The following is an 18977-nucleotide window of genomic DNA, read 5'->3' on the forward strand; positions in this document are numbered from 1 at the left end:
TTCATTCAAGAGCTTTTCATCCAATGCAGACGTAAGCGATGGTGTGTGTCAGTTTTCAGCAATACTGCCGAATGAATAGCTGGTTGCCTGATTATTTATTTCTCTCTTATTTTGTGAAGGAAACAAAAATGTTATGACCATAGGTTGACAAGGACCTATAGGCTGAGCATAATGTAATAAAAAAAACTCTATTGTTCCAGTTGTTTTTGTTGTTGTGCTTTTTTACTCTGTGATGTATAATGTTGAAGATCCCAGAAGCCGACAGCACAGGTTTCCTGCTTTAGTCTGTTTGTTGTGCGATAAACGAGTAATACATAAATACATCTTTATGCACAAATTGTAGAAATATGTCTAGTACTTTTCTTTAACTGATTATTTTCTTTGGACAAGAGTTTAATTTTCCCCCAGACTGTTTCTTCCAGACAAACACATCCAATAAAATGATTATGCTGTTATATGAACAAGGATCAGAGAAAAGCTTCTTCACAGCTGCACTCAGGTTCCAGGAGCTCTCATAAGATGAAATCAGTTGCTTCACCGCAGGGTCATCCTGAAAATACTAAATAACACAAGGGGCACAATTGCTATCTATCTATCTATCTATCTATCTATCTATCTATCTATCTATCTATCTATCTATCTATCTATCTATCTATCTATCTATCTATCTATCTATCTATCTATCTATCTATCTATCTATCTATCTATCTATCTATCTATACATTCATACATACAAACACACACACACACACACACAAACAATGCATTCACACATGCACACACTCACATACTTAAATACATACATTGCTGTGTACATTGCTCTCTCTGTGTGTGTGTGTGTGTGTGTGTGTGTGTCTATGTAGGCTATATACAAATCACAAATCAAGGATGAAATGTTGCAGTTTATGTATTTTCTAGTTAGTTTGATTGATTATTGTTGTGAGAGCTGATTCAATACATTTGATTATATAATAAACTTTACTATTGTTAAGATTGGTTCTGATTGAATTTAATGGTTATGTGAACTTCTTGTTAGCAAATGTTGACTGTATATATTTATAGCCCCCGGAAGCCGGGGCTCTTATTGTGAAGGCGTGTACGGATATTTACATGGAGAGTGACTGGTGCAGCTGTGGAAACTTGACTTCATGGCGGAGCTCCCAGTCACTCGGGACCCAGTAGGTGACTGGGAGGTCTGTCGCGGATCGGACAGGTTCTTCTTCTACGTCATGTGAAGAACTTCCTCATCTGAACTTCATACGGAAGCCCAGAGGAGTCACGATGGAGGAGGTGGAGGATCCCCAGCAAACAGGTCGGTGAGCTTCCTCTCTAAAGTTTGACTTACCAAACATCAGCAGCTGAGTTCCCTTCAGCCTGAACCTCTGTGTCCTCCAGTCCCTCTGTGTCCTCTGTGTGAACTCACCTGTGTGTTGTGTGTCCTGTCAGAGACACACACTCCCTCCAGCCGCATGACGAGGAGGCAGCTCCTCACTTTAATATCCATGGCATCCGTGAACTTCAGCTCCATGATGTGTTACTCCATATTAGGTCCCTTCTTCCCCACTGAGGTAAGATAGAAGCAACAAAGTCATGACAGCTTTCTCATTCATGAATATCTTATATTGACCTCATAAAGCTGAAGTGAACTGTTCAACAATAATCACTTTATGGTAGTTAAAGATTAATGCTGCATTAGACACACTGGTGATTAGTCAACAATCATACAACTACCTTAGGTCATGTGATGTTGAACAACAATACCAGATTTTAATACTGCAACAGATAAGAAAATATTTAGATCATATTAACTGTCTTTGATTTGCACATTGTCTGTGTTTGATTTTCTTAAATCAGTCATAAAGTTCACGTTATTCCAAAATATTCTTCTGGTACTTTTTATAAGGTATTGTTTCTTTTATTTGATTTTTTCTACATGCATTTGCATTTCGATGTAATTCTGTTGCCAGAAATGCAAATGACATGTAAAGTCCAAGTGATGCAGAGTGAATCACGGTTATCGGTTATTGGAAAAGAAATTATAATATCCAATATGCCATATTAGGATTAAGGAAGAAGGGTTTAGTTGATTTGACATTGTCAACTTCCTGTAATGCAGGTTTAAAAGAAACCTTACACAAGTAAATCAAACAAAAACACAACCATTTTGAACGAAGTAATGTGTGTTTAAGAACAATACAACCACATGTAAACAAATCTGATAACAACACTAAACAAGTCAAGTAGAGTTCACGTCTGATATCTGCATTAAAATACACACAATGTTGACCTTTCCCCTGCGTGTTTGAGATATTGTGTTATTAGGGAGACGACAACACAAGACAAATACAGGAAATCTGTGTGTAGGTTCTCAGTCGTCCAGTGTCGTGTCTTCAGGAGTTGTACAGGTGGACATTTGGAACACAATCAAATTCAGTTTTCACATGATCTGTTTTTGTGTAAGATTTGATTGCACGATGGCCGGTGGTAAAATATGACACTCCAGCTGATACACACAATCAGAGTTGTAAATATTTGCATCCAGCACTTCATTGGGCGTATGTGGGCGTGAACCGATGCATATCTTCTCCTGTAGATTGTTTGGCACAGTGAAAGTGGAGCCGAGGGCCACGCCCCCTGGAGACCGAGCCTGTGATATGATATGCAAACAAGTCATCGTGAAACTTACCAATCAGACAACCTCCACTAATGCCCTTTAATAACTCTGTGTGGAGTGAATGAAAGTGTGTGTGAATCATGTGTCACACGTGGAAGTCTCCCTGCAGGCGCGTGAATGATCGTCTCTGTGTTGCTCGCTGCAGAGACGTGTCCGTCCCAGTCAGCAGGTTTAATGATATCTGATTAGCACATGACATAAGATACAATAATACAACAACTTTATTTACAACTGCATATTCAACATTTATTGTCTGATTCACCTTCCATTACATGTCCTACAAGATGAGACATTTGGATTTAGTTTGTTGTTTCTGTTTATTATTTGTTTCTGATTTGGATTGTGCAAAAATTATGTTACTGATTTCTGTTCATGACCCCGGGAAGAAGCCATTACATTTTTTTGTGAATCACGAGGCAGTTCCATGAATTTCTTTAACATTGCAAGACTTTTTTACAACATTTTTGTTGAATTCTCAGAGAATAATACAAACAACAACAACATTTCAGGGATATATAATATTTATGGGAGTAAAGTGGGAGAAAGTGTGGAAAAATTTGGTGCAGATCCAAATGGGGATTAAATGGGGTTTAATAAGGAGACCTTTGGGCCTTGGTGGAGAGGTATGAATTTAACCAATTTCTGGCAAAAACATGTGAGAATTTGCTACTTTTTTTTTGTCTTTCAAGTCTTAATGATCTCACCTTAACTTAACTGTTCAGACCAAACAATGATCAGTGAATCAAGAATGTAATCAATCTGATCGCTGATCATTAATGATGAAAACAATTAGTTGGTTGCTGGAACAGATCTGAATAAAAATCTGAATCCAGTGAATTTAAATGTGCTTTCATTGGGAGACTGCAGAGCCTTGTTGGAGATATGGACTGAGGGACATTCTTCCTTGGTTGTCATAGCGTTGTGTGCGATAATCATTCCTACTGAGACCTGTTTAAGACACTGCACAAATATGTCTACACAGGCGGTGAAGAAAGGAGCTAGTCAAACAGTCATCGGCCTCATATTTGGCTGCTACGCCGTCTGCAATTTATTTGGTTCATTGATAATGGGAAGATATGTGAGTACAATGCCATCATTTCTTATCACATTGTGTTATTTTCAGTGCAACGTGCTGCAGAGTAACTAACACTTATTCTTTGTCGCCTCAGATCGTCCAAATTGGTGCAAAGTTTATGCTCATTGCAGGACTTTTTGTGTCGTCGGGCTGCACCATTGTGTTTGGGTAAGTGTCACCATCTTCTTTTGACCCAGCAGCTTGCAGTTGATCCAGTCTTAATTCATTCCTTATTAGCCGCTTGTCTCTCTCTCAGACTGCTCGACCGGGTTCCTGCAGGACCGGCCTTCATCACCCTGTGCTTTGTAGTGAGGTCCATCGACGCTGTGGGCTTCGCCGCTGCCATGACCTCCTCTTTTGCCGTGTCAGCAAAAATATTCCCACACAATGTGGCGACTGTTTTGGTGAGTGCAGAGAACTCATGTCTGTCTGGTATGTCGTTTGGACATAAGCATCATGAGCAAAACAAAAAAAGCCTTATTGTCAGGGTTGATGTTTTTGAGCTGTCTTTTTCACCGGTGCCGTGACAAGTAAAAATATCATATCTTTTGATGGACAGTGTGGAGCAATCGCAGAGGTGTCCTGTTTGCTTCTGTATATTGAATTCACTGTGTGTGTAATTCTTCATTTCTCTCTCCTCAGGGTAGTTTAGAGATTTTCACAGGACTCGGCCTCATACTGGGGCCTCCACTGGGAGGGTGGCTCTATCAGTTGTTTGGATATGAGGTCCCTTTCATGCTGCTCGGAGGTTTCCTGTTGATCATGGTTCCTTTCAACATTTACATCTTACCAACCATAGGTAGCAGCTTTAAGAGTTCAGCAAATTACTGTGACGTTTTTAAGACATTTCGATTAAAACCCTGAACCGTGCTTCTCTCCGCAGACGCAGACCCCTCGAAGGATTCCTTCTTTCGGCTTCTCTCCCAAGTGAAAATAGTCCTCATCTGCTTTGTGATATTCACACTAAGTGCAGGTTTGGGCTTCTTGGACGCCACGTTGTCCCTGTTTGCTATTGAGACGGTAATTTCCATCCTTCTGGTAAAGTCCCTTTTCTGCAGTTGTAAAGATTTTGTGTGTGTGACGAAAAAGTTTCCTACCTATTGTACGTAGTTTGGTCTGTCGCCCGGCTACGTGGGACTCATCTTGCTCGGTTTTTCGTTGCCGTACTGTCTGGCATCGCCGGTGATGGGTTATTTCACTGACAAATATCCTGTGAGTATGACTTCAACATCCTAAAGTGTAATTTAATGTATAATTTGAAACATAAGTAATATTCCTGTGTGTGTCTGTGGGTGTTCATCAGGCCACGAGGAGCTCATTCATGGTGGCAGGAGGTCTGGCCACAGCTGTCGGGTTCTGTTTCCTCGGCCCCGTTCCTTTCCTTCACATCCAGAGGTAAACATGGGCCACAGGTGGAATATACCATCCTTCATTGGAACAAAGTCAGTCATGAATTTATCTGCTTTCTCGTGCAGAGTTAGATGCAGAGATCAGAACCACTCTCATGTCTGAGCCTATGGACAGGAGATTGTTGGCTTAGCTCAGGGGTGGGCAAACTTTTTGACTTGCGGGCCACAATGGGTTCCAAAATTTGACAGAGGGGCCGGGCCAGGAACAGATGGATGGAGTGTTTTTGTGAACTAATATAAATGACATGGAAAAATCATTACATGAAAGGATTGAAGGATGAAGGGCTCACAGGGCAAAGGGAAAAAGTGAAGGGAGATCATGTGCCCTTTCGGGCCCTAAACACCACACTCCTGGGCAAATTTAATTTAGCTGACACTTTTATCCAAAGCGACTTACAATAAGTGCATCAACCCCGAGGGTTCAAACCCAGAACAACAAGAACCAAGAAAGTACAATTTCTTCTAAAATAAAGCAAAACTACAAAGTTCTATAAGTACGTGCCATTAAAGTGCTACGAAATTGTTAGTTTCCAAAAAAAAAATAATAATAATTTCAATTTTTTTTTTCTTTATTATTATTTGGACAAGTTCGGCGGGCCGGATTAATAAGCCCAGCGAGCCGTACTTTGCCCATGTCTGGCTTAGCTCAATGTGAGGACAGGAAACAGCATAAAAGACAAGCTATCAGATGTTGCTTATTGAGACCGTAGACTGTAAATAAAAAATGGCTCCCCAAACGTGAGGCCAAAAATATCTTGATCTGGTGGCTCCTCCCTGTTATTGGATAGGGCGCCATCGCATCTAAAATGTCCAAGTACACACCAACTAATTTTCTTTCAAAGACGGTTTCTGTCATTTGAGCGTATTTTTCTATAAAGTTTTAACTTAGTTATTTTTGATGTTACAGCTGAGAATAACTTGCGATTGGTCGAGCTGTTCTCCACCATTGCCACCGCGCAGAATCTGGCTTGATGCTAGATATGACATGATGGCAGAACCTGTGTCCGTTATATTTGGGCTTATTTTCATCATCCATTTCCACCGGCGGCTGTGGGGGAGCTGCATTGAGACGTGCATGTGTCTTCTCTGCAGCACATTTCATAAATATATTATTGCAGGATAATGACATGAACTTGTATGTGTGCTGTTTTCATAGTCAGCTGTGGCTACTGGTGCTCATGCTCTGTGTCATTGGGTTTTCTCTGGGCATTACTGCACTCCCCACGTTCCCCGAGATCATCACATGTGCATAGTAAGTGGCTTCACATGTGGACCTACATTCGTGACCTGGTGTTTTTTCCTACCTAATGCAAGGTAATGCATGTTCCAAATGACTTTCTTTGCAGTGAAAATGGATTTCAAGAAGGACTAAGTACTCTCGGAATGGTGTCTGGGCTGTTTGGTGCAGTTTGGTCATTTGGGTGAGTTTTAGTGGTTTTTACTGTTTTTACTGAGTTTTAGTGGTTTTTACTGACATCCTAAAGCAATTTCTGCGTACTTTCCTTTGTGTTCTATATGTTGTGGTTTATATTTCAAAGTGTGCATTTGTTTTGTTTTTAAAGGATGTTTTATGGCCCAGTAGTCGGTGGTCTTCTCACACAGCACCTGAGCTTCCAGTGGGCGGCTGCCGTCCAAGGAGCTCTGGCGTTTATGGCAGTAGGTGTCAGTTTGTGTTTACATGAAGACTAATGTGAGGAAACATGAACGATGCAAACTTATTATATCTTAAACACTGATTGGTTTTTCAAAGATCCCAGTTTGTAGTTTATCACAATGTCACCAAGAACTAGACCCTGACTGATGTAACTGATAATAGAGGAATCTGTATTTATGTTTTTGCAAATGTGAGAACTTTTATTTCACATAATGACCAATGCAGAAAATATGTATTTGCATTTTCATTTATTCATCAACAGCACCATAAGATATAACTAATTACAGTGCAATATATATTAAGTTAAACTGTATATTGTGTTAGCTGACAGATCTCTTCAAAGACGCTGTTACAAACATGGTTCTTCTCCATGTACTTTTACGTTTTCTTTCAATTCAAAATAACACACTGACATGCCTGTTAATGGCTCAGGGCTTAAGGATCGGTAAAGAAAGAAGGTTGTGATTCTTCCTTCTCAGCAGCTGATCACATGAAACTCTATGTCTGCTCTTCCCTTAGGCCTTTCTCCTCGCTGTGTATTATCTCGTTCAACGACCAAAGCAAAGGTAATCTTAAATCTATGAAGTTATATTTAAATACTGAATAGCATGTGTAACTTTATTTGAACGTATAGGGTTTTAATTCTTCACTTCATGCTTGAATTAAAGGGTTTCAGAAGATGGGAGCAGACAAACAGATGAGATCACTCCTCTGCTGAATGAATGAGAGCCTCAGAAACACTGGGGCGGTCGCTACACTGAAAACAACCAGAACCTAATGTTTCACCAACTTGTGTCCTTCGGCCAGTTAAGATGCTTTGTAACAACTTTTTGTTTTGCAGATTGTCATGATTTTTACTTGGGTTGTAGAACTATTTTGTGTTGTGCTTGTTTTTATATAATAGTATAATTATGTTTCTATGAATTGTTTTATAGTTGGGTTCTAACAACCATGAAACAAAGCAGTGGTCAGACTATGATTTCATGCTGCTGTTCAAATTACCTGTGGATGAATGTAAAACTAACAAATATTAGTCAACCACATTCCACAAACTAAATGTGCTTTTTGTTCTGCAGCCCGGCTCAATTAACCATCTTAGTTTTCTACATCACAAGACTTGGATTTCAAGAGCTGCCACATAACCACTGACATGAAGGAGAAGAACCATGTTTGTAACGTCGTCTTTTAAGAGATCTGTCAGCTAACATAATATACAGTTTAACTTCATATAGATTGCACTGTAATTAGTCATATCGTATGGTGCTGTTGATGAATGAAAGAAAATGCAAATAAGAAAACATTTCTGTATGTAAGAAATTCTTTAAAATCATTTTGAAATATGCAGAAAATTTGCAATGAGCTTGTCTTTTTTTTTATATATATATATAAAAAATGTGGCTTTTCAAACGAATTGTTTAGAAAAAGAGAAACAAACATGTAGATATGAGTAATCTGTATTTTTATAGTTGTGAGGAAATGGCGAATATCAACTTTAATCTCTTACACGCTAAGAAAATAGAACACTGTTAAATATATTGGCAGGAAAATTTACATATTTCTGTTCATAATTGATACAATAGTAATTCTTTTACAATAAAACAACTTTTTTTTTTATGCAAAACATGAAAGGAACTCCCAGATTAGTAAAAATGTTGATATCAAGAGATTTTATGAACAAAATTTAAACATATTGACTCTTCACAACATAAAAAAATCAAACCGAAAAAACAACTTGTGATTCATAGGAAAAATTTATAAAAAGTTCAAAACCATTAAGTGTCCATGAGTTTAAGTATCCGGCTCAAAGGCACCGTTAGTGGACCCTGTGGGTCTCTTGGGGAGAGGTCTGCGTCTCCTCCGGCTGCTCATCCCCGAAACATCTGCATCTGAGAATGTGGCCTGAGAGGACAGAGCAGGGACTCCAGGCTTTTTCACCTTCTTTTTCCTTCTAGCTCTGTGGAAAAAACATACTTTCATTATTTTTCAGTCAGTCAGTCAGTAAAAAAAAAAAAGAAGTAGTCTTTCTTTGCTTTAAGAAGACCAACATTTAAAGAACAGCGGCTCATGCAGTGTTTAGTACCCGGGCTCCTGTGAATATAGTCCAGAGTATTTACGGCAAGTGAGTAACTTACTTGGTATCACTCAGCTCAGGTTCAGTGTCAGAGAGGGCCGGCTCAGAAAGAAACCTGAGTTCCCCAGAAGAACTAATTGCAGCAGACACCTTGGAAAAGTGACAAAGACGACAACCAGGAAGAGGAGGGTAAAAGAGAGTGAAACACCACACACCAGAAACAGAGGCACCATAGACACAAGAGGAAGATACACTATATGGACAAAGGTATCGAGCCGAACTCTTACTGTTAAAATTCAGGTGTTTCATTCAGTCCCGTTTCCATTTGTTGGACTTGACCTTTAATTCCAGTGAAGGGAAATCTTAATGCTTCAGCTTAGTGAGACATTTTTTACAATTCTTTGCTTCCAACCCAGTGGAACAGTTTGTGTAATGTTCTTTCCTGTTCCAGCATGACTCTGCCACAGTGCACAAAGCAAGGTCTCTAAAAGCATGGTTGGGTGAGATTGGTGTGAAACTTGACTGGCCCCAAATAAACCTTATCTCAACCTCATCAAACACCATTGGGATGATCTAGAACGGAGATTGCGAGCCAGGCCTCTCGTCCAACGTCAGTGTCTGACCTCACAAATGCTCTTCTGGTTCATTGGGCAAAGATTCCCACAGACACACTGGAAAATCGTGTAGAAAGATTTCCCTGAAGAATGGAGGCTGTTATAGCTGCAAAGGGGGGACCAAATTCATATCAATGCCTACTGTTTTAGAGTTGGATGTCATAAAAGCTCCTGTAGGTGTCCATATAGTGTATCAGGTGTCTGGAAATGCAAACCCCATCACAGTTTCAATGACTAGTCCCCCAAATATAAAGAGTTAAATCAACTGTGTGATTCCTTCTTACCCTGGTTGGTGTGGACCTCTCAACCGTCCCTTCAGACAAGGCTGCGTGTGCCTCCCCGGACTGAGTCACCTCTTCACTGAAATCTCCTACAACAGTAAAATAAGTCATATGTAGTGGGTTTATTTTACATTGTCAGAAAAGTGCCCATCTACCGCATTAAAACATCTTCCACTTACTCTGATCAGAAACATAAGATGCCAGGAAATATCCCTGCTGTCCGTTGACCAGGCGTCCGAACCACCAGTTGTCGTTGTCCTTGTACAGCACGTGGATGACATCACCGCGACGTAAGGTCAGTTCATCAGAGCGATTGGCTCTGTAGTCGTAAAGCGAGACAACCTGCGAGAGAAGCACAGAGGTGGATTACAAACATGAGGTCGCATTTGAGCGATTGAGTGAGGTCACAGCTTCAGTGGATACTTACTACTTGCTGCACGGGAGCAGAATCGGTTTCCACATGTGTACCTGAAGAAAAGTCGTCAGGAAGAGTCTGGAGGAGAAAATAAGAATATTCTTGTTATGATCCATCTTGTGAGGAAGGCAACATAAAACCAGGTGTTTTTTGATAAAACAAATCTCAAGCCAGTGAGTAAACTAACAGGGGAACAGGACAAGTGGGTCATTTTTAAACCAAAGAAATAAATAGGACCAAACGAGGAATCGAGAAAAACAGAGACACATTTAGTTAAAGCTAAATCATCTAGTTGCAATTCTGACAGACTTCAGGAAACGACTGTTTTATCTGTGCAGTTTTGTTCCTTATCAGAATGAAAAAGAAAAGAAAAGAAAGAAGCCTTACCGCCTGCAGCCTGAGGGACGAAGCTCCTTTCAGACGCTGACCCACTGAAGTGAACCTGCCTGCAATTACAAGGAAAACTTCAAAGAGTGAGCATAAATAAGTCAACATAACCCTGTGACTTGTGTTTTCTCTTACGAATGCATGTCAGAATCACAAGAGGTCCCTCTCTTTCTCTGTGTATGTAGTTCATGCTTCAGGAGACTTGCTGGAAGCTTTTGCTCTTGGTCACCCAAGTGCTAAACTTTGTTCAGCCATAATCTTTGGAAAATATTTGACCTTTGAAATATTTGCGATCTTGCAGTAAAGCCAAGCACTATATGATTAATAGAAACAGGCCACTTACGACTCTGGGTGCTGAGCGCTGCCTGGGGGATAAGCTGCTCCGCCACAGAACCAGAGAACTGCAGCTTGGAGTGTGGCGACAGGAGAGAGGGAGGCGGTAATGAGGCATTTAATCCCGTCTGAAAAGAAAAGAGCTGGAGTTCACACGAATGTTTATTTAACTTTCAAAAGAGCAGTTAGTAGCAATGATGTTTTTCACACTGAATCCCCTACACGAGCATGATTTTGGGGTGAATTCATCAAGATCTATGAGTTGTTCTCTGAGTAATCAACGGAAATTTTCAAAAACGCCCCATCTCGCTATGTTCAAGAAAGGGGAAAAAAGATTGTGGATCTGCCTCATGATCTGAATCCGTACCAAACTTTTATGGGTTCTTCCTCTGGTCATACCCCATCCCCTCCACAAAATGTACAGGAACTCAGTTTAGTATATTTTGCGTGATCTTTGCCTCAAAAACCAACCAACACACAAAAGGACAGGGGTGAAAACATAAGATCCTTGTCGGAAGTAAAAAAGAACCAGCAAGATAACCTGAATAATAAAGGGATTGGTAGAAATGTAATGTAGTCATAGGCAAGATTTTGGTTTATTATCAAAACCTCACGCTCTGTAGTTGTATAAAGTTACTTCCTTCCTGAATATGTAATACAAAACCAAGCTAAATTATTCAGAAGTTGTGGAAATTCAAATCAATGTTGTTTGATAGGTTACATCATCATCTATGACCTCAATTTAGACCAAGTGTACAGGGATGTTTAGGGACTATTGATCAAATACTCACTGCTCCGGCATCTGATGTCAAGCTCCTCCCCGTTTGAATAAAGTCCATTTTGTCTGCAAAGCACAAACAAGAGACACTGTTTTTTCCATGCAAATGAAAATACGACAGTGTTGCACAAAAAGATTGAATCCAGACGTACTGTCCAAAGCTAATCACACAGTACCTTGCTCATACAGGTATCCAGAAATTGAAGACCTTCGTGGTTCCTAGAAATGTTTTGAAAGGGTGAGTTTTTTGTGCATACCCTTTCTGACGGAAATAATGAATTTGAGCAACACTAAGCAAATATATGTCAAAGTAATAGAGGCTGCGTATTTACAAGGACTGAGTCCAGTTGTTCTTTAACACACTGCATTTTCAGTGCGAGTCTTGCTGCATGTGCAAACTGATCCATGGCTGAGGCAGCAGATCTGTCCTGGGACACCAGGGGATCCGGGGTGTTTCTGACAGTTCTGGGGTCTGTGGACGCTGATCTGCTCGCTGCTTGTATATTGTGCACTTCCAGCTGGGACACTATGGAGAACAGCAGGACATAGTTTTAGCTCAGTGTATTTCAAAATCTACACTTTCCTATCGAGTGACTCTTCACTAAAATACTAACATTCAGCAACTGGAGCCACGGATAAAAATAGTATTTGTCCGGGTTTTTCTTATTACAAACCTTTGCGGTCATACAGGTACACATGGACGGGCTGGCTCTGACCGAAGGCACAGAAAGCCACCATGTTCTCGTGAGGGTGGAAGGACACGCCGTGGAGGGCAGTGGGATAACAAAGCTCAGAGTACACTGCAACTTGGTCACCTGGCCAGAAAAGAAAACAGGGTGAAGCCATCTTGTAGAAAACTGATAAATCTGTTCAGAACTCATTGGCTTCTTGATTACAGGAAAGTAGGACATGATCCTAACCTGTGTCTACATTCCAGACGTACGCCATCCCATCCTCGCTGCCAGAGAAGAGGAAGTTCCCGCATGGTGTGAAAGTGCTATAAATTCTCTCTCTGTAGTTTGTGGCTCCAGTGTACTTCTTTACAGCCAGGCTGAGAAAGGATATTCATTCGGTTAGAAAAAAATATCTATATTCAGATTCAAACACATCATAATACAGGAAACACTATGATACATTCACATGTCATTTTTACTTATATAATTAATGCCCCTTTGTCTCTTTTTTTCCTTTCCTTTATCAAACATGTATTTATATCACTTCAGAGTGGAGTTATAAAGTTTTGTCTTATTTACATCCTCAGGTCCATCATCCTCAGGACACTGTCTTTGGCGTGGATGAGCAGGCACCGCCCGTTTGGATGAAGCTGCAGCTTGTTGACGGGAATGCCGCGGAGGTCACTCTCATCGATCTTCTGCCAATTGACAACACATAGCATTTGAGGTTACAGATAAATATTTCTCTAAAGTCTCAGGATACAGTATGTGAAATGACCAATACCTTCTCTATACACCAGCGATGACATGGCTGCTGCCTACTGTCATTCACTGCAGTTTTCCAGACAATGATGAGGCCTGTATTGTCTGCAGAGAACATTCTCATCCCTGGTCACATCAGATAGAACAAAAGGAACATCAGATAACTGAAGGCACATGATAAAACTAAAGATGCCAAGAATCATGCAACAAATTTTGTAACAGTTTAAACACAATTTAAATAAGGAAAATTAGATTTTGTCCTGTATTCCAGGAAGGATCACATGCATGTGTCGATTGAAATTTGGATGTGATTAAAAGATATAAAGAAAAATGTCAATAGAACAGACCAAAAGAAATCTAAATCTATCAAAAATAACAAAGTTTATATTGGTCATTGTTTCTAAAGTCAAGGTTGGTGGCAGGAGGCCGATCTCGCAGTGGGTTAGAGGCCAGGTACACAGGCTGCTTATCTTCCAATAGAGCTTTCACACATCTACACAGCGCACTGTGAACGTCTTACCTTCAGAGTCGAAACAAATGGTGTTGATGAAACTGCCGTGACCCTCAAACTCCTGCAGCAGCTGGCCATTCACATCGTCAACGTCGAGTCTCCACACTCGCACCAGACTGTCGTAGCCCCCGGTCACCACCAGGTTCTGGGCTGTGGGGTGGTACTGAGCACAGTATATGAAGGACGGGTGAGGGAGCACCTTCTGAGCCGCTCCCAGGAGCCTCTCCACATTCCACTCTCTGACAGAAATGAACATCATGCACAGATTAATTTGAATGAAAATGCAGTAATGTGATGAAACTCCACCTAGAGGCACAAGTAAAAATTGCAATTCAGTCACCAGCAGACAGAACTCATACCCAGTTTCTTTAAGTCATTCCCTATCAGTGCTGTTTATCATTTAACTTACCTGACGGTTCCATCAGAGGAGGCAGACAGAAGTCTCTTGTCATCTCTGGACCAGCAGAGATCATAGACTATTTTCAGATGACCGCTGAAGGCAGCCAAAATCTTGCCCGAGGGAATATCATACACTGAAACAGCAAATGACCCAGGTTAGTTTTTAAATGGTATATTTTTTTGATTTTTTTGTGCATGTTTGAATATTGCTTATGCCTGAGGTCATTCCCAGTGATGTTTGTGACTAGTGGGTGCAATCAACAACTTAATTGGCTGGAGATTTAGGCTGAGTAGTCAAGAGGAGCAGCCGCAGGGGAGGCGTAGCTTACCTACAACAGGGAAAGAATCTCGGTCGGCACAAGCAGCAGCCAGTATTGTGCCAGCATGAGAGAAGAGCACCGTGAAACATCCCATCTGACCACCACGAAACGTCAGCATGGGCTTGTTGGGAATCCGACAGACCTTTAGCAGAGAAACACTCATAAGGCTTGTGTAGTTTCACATGTCTGAGCACAGACCAGACCAGAACAGACAGAATGAGCAAATAGATCGGAGGTGGTTTCAGTCTACTTCAGGGCCAGATGTCGCCTGAAAGGGCAGAACATTTAAAAAAACTTCTTAAGTTACTGCAAGGAGTTCACCTCACACTATCCAGTCTGCTGATGAAGCTTGTGTCTTACGACGAATGCAGATTAAAATGGTCTCCGGGAATGATTCGTTATACCCGAGCAGGCTGGTTTATTACATCATAACTCTGATTGTCCTGTGGCAATTCGTCTGTTAACTGTACCGACCTGACCAGGCAGCCGGCTCCATCTCAGGACCGGCGGCTTGCTGTCGAGAGGCTGACTCAGGCTCCTCTTGGTGACCTCGTTCTGCAGCTCACTGTACGAGGTGCTGCCTCTCTCCTCTTGCAGCGCCATCATGGAGCGGATACACGGGTCCACCTGCATAACAAAAACACAGAGCTGAATCTACTGAAGGCATTGCTTCAACTTTACATCAAAGTATACGAAACATTACCTATAGTAAAACATAAATATAATGTATAATAATATAATAGAAATGTGAGACAATATAAACTTAAACAACGACACAATCAACTACCAACTTACATGCTCAGGGAGTTTAATGCCTTTCACTGTCACATAAAGGGTGGATGCATATTTGTGTCTCGGGAACTTCCTCCACCACTCAACCACCTCTATTGTTTTAGGTTGTCTCTTGGCCCGCGGCGGAGGACCGAAGAGCTGCAGGCGGAGTTTACTGTCGATGTTCAGCACACCGTTAGTGCCAACAAGCTAAACAGAGGGAAATGGAAAACAAGGAAGAGATTAAGCAATTTAAATTAAGACTAAACATCTTTTTCTAAGTGTCAGTACAGTACCTTAAGGAACGCCCATGCAATCTTCCTGAATCCTCGTTCCTGCTTGTTGACATCAAAGTTCGCTTTTGCTTCTTCCATGCTAATGAAGTCCAGGATCTTTATAAAACATTTGAAATGATAAACAGTTATTGGCAGCAATGTGGAATTGGCCAAATCTTTCAAAATTTAAATGTCTCTTACCTCAAAAAAAAGTAAGACTTTGGGGCTTTCGCCCTTTTGTTCGACAAAGTAGCCAAAGCGCTCGTTGAATATGATCTGCTCCTGCCACTCGGGGACGATTGATTTGTTTTTCTTGAAGTCGAAAGGTTGAGTCATGATGGGCAGAATGTGGTCAACGTTCTCCTGCTCATAGAATGAGGAAACTGGTCTATGGCTATAAGACAAGGGAAATACAAATTAATGAATTATGAGTTTACAGAAAAACTGAACTCGCTGTAAATTTTGTATATTTATTCAAACTTCTTACAGTCAGGATTATATTGAAATTAGACCTTAAAATAACGTTTGCATGTCTAGATTTTATTAGAGCACAAATAGCTGCGACACTTATGTTTCAAGTTATCAGAAGAATGAATGTATTAAGCAACAGACACACTTATGATCCTGCAATGAAACATGAAAGAACACAACTTCACATAAACAGTGTCCATTCTCACCAGTCTTCCTTCTTCACATACTGTCCAGTGATTTCATCAACAACATGGATCTTCACCATTGGGTGTGAGATCAGCAGGTCGGTTTTGAGGCGATCTGTTCTGTGAACAGACACTGCCAGCACAAGGCTGGCATCAAACATTGGTTTCTGTGGTTCTTCTGCCTCAGTTTCACTCTCTTCTTTGACAACTGAAAAAAAAAAAAAAAACATTAAATTCATCAACATCCAAAAAACATTTTAGAACTTTGTGAATGATTTCCTGAAATATCGGTTACCATGCTTTTTCTTCTTCTTTTTTTTCTTTCCCTTGGATTCTGTTTGGTTTTCCAGATCAGCATCCTGGTCTGCAGCGTCATCTTGTTCCCTGACGTAGCGAAAATCCAGAATTGTGCTTTAATATCCGTTAAAAACTGAATCCTACAGCCTTACTGCTGGATGTAAAAACACAACAAATCTACATGTAATATATTAAAAAGTGCACACACCCCAAATCTGACTCTGTCACTACAGATTTCAGCTTCTTCTTTTTCTTCTTCCCAACGTCATTGTTCAGTGCAACGTTGTGGGAGACAGCGCTTTCTTCTTCTGTCTTGACTTTTGTTTTTTTTGGAGAGCTGTCTTCCTCCTGTGCAATCCTCTGCTGGTATTCGTGCAGCAGCTTGTCCTCAGCATCCTCTACCTGGGTGTCTGCTTTGGCCTCTGCATCTCCTTTACTTTTCCCCTTTTTACTTTTTCGCTTTGGTTCTTTTCTACCACCAATATCCTCTGGCTCAAAAGGAATCTCAGACTTGGCGGCTTTATCCTTCTGGATGTAGCTGCTGTCCTCGGGTACAGGGAGGGGGGGAAGCCCCCTCTTACTCTTCCTCTTGGTAATTGGTGTTTGAATCTCCTCTTCGTTTCTACTGTTGTTGATATTAACTTTTTTAGCAACGTCCTTCTCTCTCCTTTTGTTCTTGGTGTAGCGAGGGCTGCCATCCTCAGGGTGATACGTGTTCTGAAGGATGCTCTCATCCTCTTCTGTGTCCTTCCCCAGGCTGAGATTCGTTTTTAGATTCTGAAGCTAAAAAGAATGAAATTGGACATAAAGCAAAGAAATGTCAGGATATGTCTTTCTCTTCACCTTTAATATGATTTCAACCCTTGTATAGATTTGCATTGAGAAAGGAGATTAATACAAGACATACTGTATGTTCTACTGCATACAGAATCTATAAGGATGATTCAAATGGCTATAAGACATTTTCTACAATGCTAAATATTTTCTTTGAAGCATATCAACACTAAACTATGAAATCTTGGAAACCTGGTGTAACGTTCTCCAACACATACATGCCCATGGAGCTGCAGATTTAAGAACACATACCAAAATGGTCTCCGGTGTTTCAGTGCTTTTCTTCTTCAACTTCTTCTTTTCTGTGTCCGTGTATTTCTTGAACACTTCGTTGAATCTCTCCCGGCTCTTTGCCCGGTCGTCCCTCTCACCTGTAAAAAGACAGGATGGATCCATTTTTAGTCCCACGATGGGGAAATTTGCAATATTACAGCAGCAAGAGACATAAGTAGGCATCAGTAAGTAACAAGTGACATGCAATACTTAAGAGAAGGATGATAATACCTGAGTTATGAATATAAGAAATGTAGAAAATATGAATGGAATAGAAACTAATAGTGTAAAAACAAGAAACCTGTTAGAATAAAAAATTAAAAGTTAACACTAGCATCAACAAGAAAAGTGGTTTGACGAAAATAATTTAGCATGTGTTGCTGTACATGTTGTATATCATTCGATATGGTATTTTTACCTTAACTACAACTGAAGATATCCAAATATTCTGCTTGCTGTCGTGTTTCTTTTATTCTTTTATTTTGCCACTACCTTCAAAGCATGTTGCATTATTGTATTTGTGATGTAATTTTATTTGTGTACCTATTTGTGAAGCACTTTGTAAAGGCTTTTGAGAGATGCTACATGCATAAAGTTATTACAATTATTATTATGAATGTGTTGAAGGGACAGCCCCACACTCACCTGCTGGCATCCTCAGGCTCAGTGGTGTCTCTCATCCTGAGTGCAAAACAACAGTAATCCAGGGAGGAGGGCTTGCATGCTAAAAATAAGAAACACAGGGATAAGGCTCACGCTGCACCACAAACCCTCTGCTGGTCCTCCAGTGGTTTGTAACGTGAGTGTTGATTGTGTGTGTGTTGTTGTCTGTGTTGTATTTCTTAAAGTTTAGGCTCCAATGTTGAAAAAGCTTGGTAACGTTAGCGACTTTAGCTAGCTCGCTATGTGCTAACGATAGCTAACAGGCTAAATTCGTTTGACACAGCAGGATTTAGGTTCCTCGACCAGAAGTCTGAGCTCTGGAACGAAGCAGCGTCCACACACATGGATCCAAACCCGGGAATACGTGTGTCCGTGAGGGTGTGACTGTGTGTTTCCCTGTTGTTTCCCTGTTGTTTACCTGCTGTGACTGTGATTCCTCCAACTTCACCAGCGACGCTGCGACGGTTTCCAAGTCAACCGTTTAACGGGATGAACGTCGTGACGCAATACAACAAAGAGCACATTCACCAATGAGAATGGAGGACAGGAGGTACGTCACCACGTAAACAGAGCAGCAGCTCCCTGAAACCACAAATACTCCTCATACTTTAATACTCCTCTGTCCCTTTACTTTAATAATCACCTTTCCTTATACTTTAATACTCCCCTGTCCCTATACTTTAATACTCTCCTTTCATTAACTTTAATACTCCTTTTTTCTTATACTTCAATAGTCCTCTTTCCTTATACTTTAATACTCCTCTTTCCTTATACTTTAATACTCCTCTGTCCTTATAGTTTAATAATATCCTTTCCTTATAGTTTAATACTCCTCTTCCCTTATACTTTAA

General features: G+C 40.6%; 2 protein-coding genes and 1 long non-coding RNA gene across 3 annotated transcripts; 2 read left to right on the forward strand and 1 right to left on the reverse strand.

Moving 5' to 3' along the window:
* Positions 1-1145: 1145 nt before the first annotated feature.
* On the forward strand, positions 1146-8161 carry slc18b1 (solute carrier family 18 member B1). The gene is made up of 14 exons (XM_061082613.1): positions 1146-1312; positions 1447-1568; positions 3657-3752; positions 3844-3917; positions 4006-4153; positions 4392-4548; positions 4633-4769; positions 4860-4961; positions 5053-5144; positions 6315-6410; positions 6505-6579; positions 6721-6814; positions 7332-7378; positions 7481-8161. Exons 1-14 carry the CDS (start codon positions 1282-1284, stop codon positions 7536-7538), a joined length of 1329 nt encoding a protein of 442 aa, XP_060938596.1. The 5' UTR covers positions 1146-1281; the 3' UTR covers positions 7539-8161.
* A 93-nt stretch (positions 8162-8254) lies between these two features.
* Positions 8255-18598, reverse strand: ahi1 (Abelson helper integration site 1). The gene is made up of 27 exons (XM_061082612.1): positions 18545-18598; positions 18109-18187; positions 17443-17561; positions 16565-17139; positions 16355-16443; positions 16081-16267; positions 15605-15797; positions 15425-15520; positions 15153-15338; positions 14832-14984; positions 14367-14499; positions 14048-14171; positions 13648-13877; positions 13150-13253; positions 12945-13063; positions 12612-12742; positions 12366-12506; positions 12024-12217; positions 11868-11910; positions 11705-11757; positions 10924-11041; positions 10581-10639; positions 10206-10271; positions 9958-10120; positions 9782-9867; positions 8945-9033; positions 8255-8766 (listed from the first exon to the last, which is right to left on the reverse strand). The coding sequence occupies exons 2-27, from the start codon at positions 18116-18118 to the stop codon at positions 8601-8603; spliced, it is 3627 nt and encodes a 1208-aa protein (XP_060938595.1). The 5' UTR covers positions 18119-18187; positions 18545-18598; the 3' UTR covers positions 8255-8600.
* LOC133015423 (uncharacterized) lies at positions 11810-13994 on the forward strand. Its single transcript, XR_009681531.1, has 2 exons — positions 11810-11929; positions 12953-13994. It is a non-coding gene; the product is annotated as an uncharacterized LOC133015423 (long non-coding RNA).
* Positions 18599-18977: the final 379 nt, after the last annotated feature.

This window comes from Limanda limanda, chromosome 12 (genome assembly GCF_963576545.1).
Source record: "Limanda limanda chromosome 12, fLimLim1.1, whole genome shotgun sequence".
NCBI classification, from domain to species: domain Eukaryota; kingdom Metazoa; phylum Chordata; class Actinopteri; order Pleuronectiformes; family Pleuronectidae; genus Limanda; species Limanda limanda.

What these genes read in the sequence shown, in the direction of transcription:
- slc18b1 (XM_061082613.1), top strand. Translation starts at nt 1,282, where the DNA reads ATGGAGGAGGTGGAGGATCCCCAGCAAACAG. An exon ending in GGCTGCACCATTGTGTTTGG is followed by an intron (nt 3,918 to 4,005) that starts GTAAGTGTCACC and finishes TCTCTCTCTCAG; the next exon opens with ACTGCTCGACCGGGTTCCTG. An exon ending in ACAATGTGGCGACTGTTTTG is followed by an intron (nt 4,154 to 4,391) that starts GTGAGTGCAGAG and finishes CTCTCTCCTCAG; the next exon opens with GGTAGTTTAGAGATTTTCAC.
- ahi1 (XM_061082612.1), bottom strand. An exon ending in CGTCTGGAATGTAGACACAG is followed by an intron (nt 12,507 to 12,611) that starts GTTAGGATCATG and finishes TTTTCTGGCCAG; the next exon opens with GTGACCAAGTTGCAGTGTAC. An exon ending in AACAACTGGACTCAGTCCTT is followed by an intron (nt 11,911 to 12,023) that starts GTAAATACGCAG and finishes AAACATTTCTAG; the next exon opens with GAACCACGAAGGTCTTCAAT.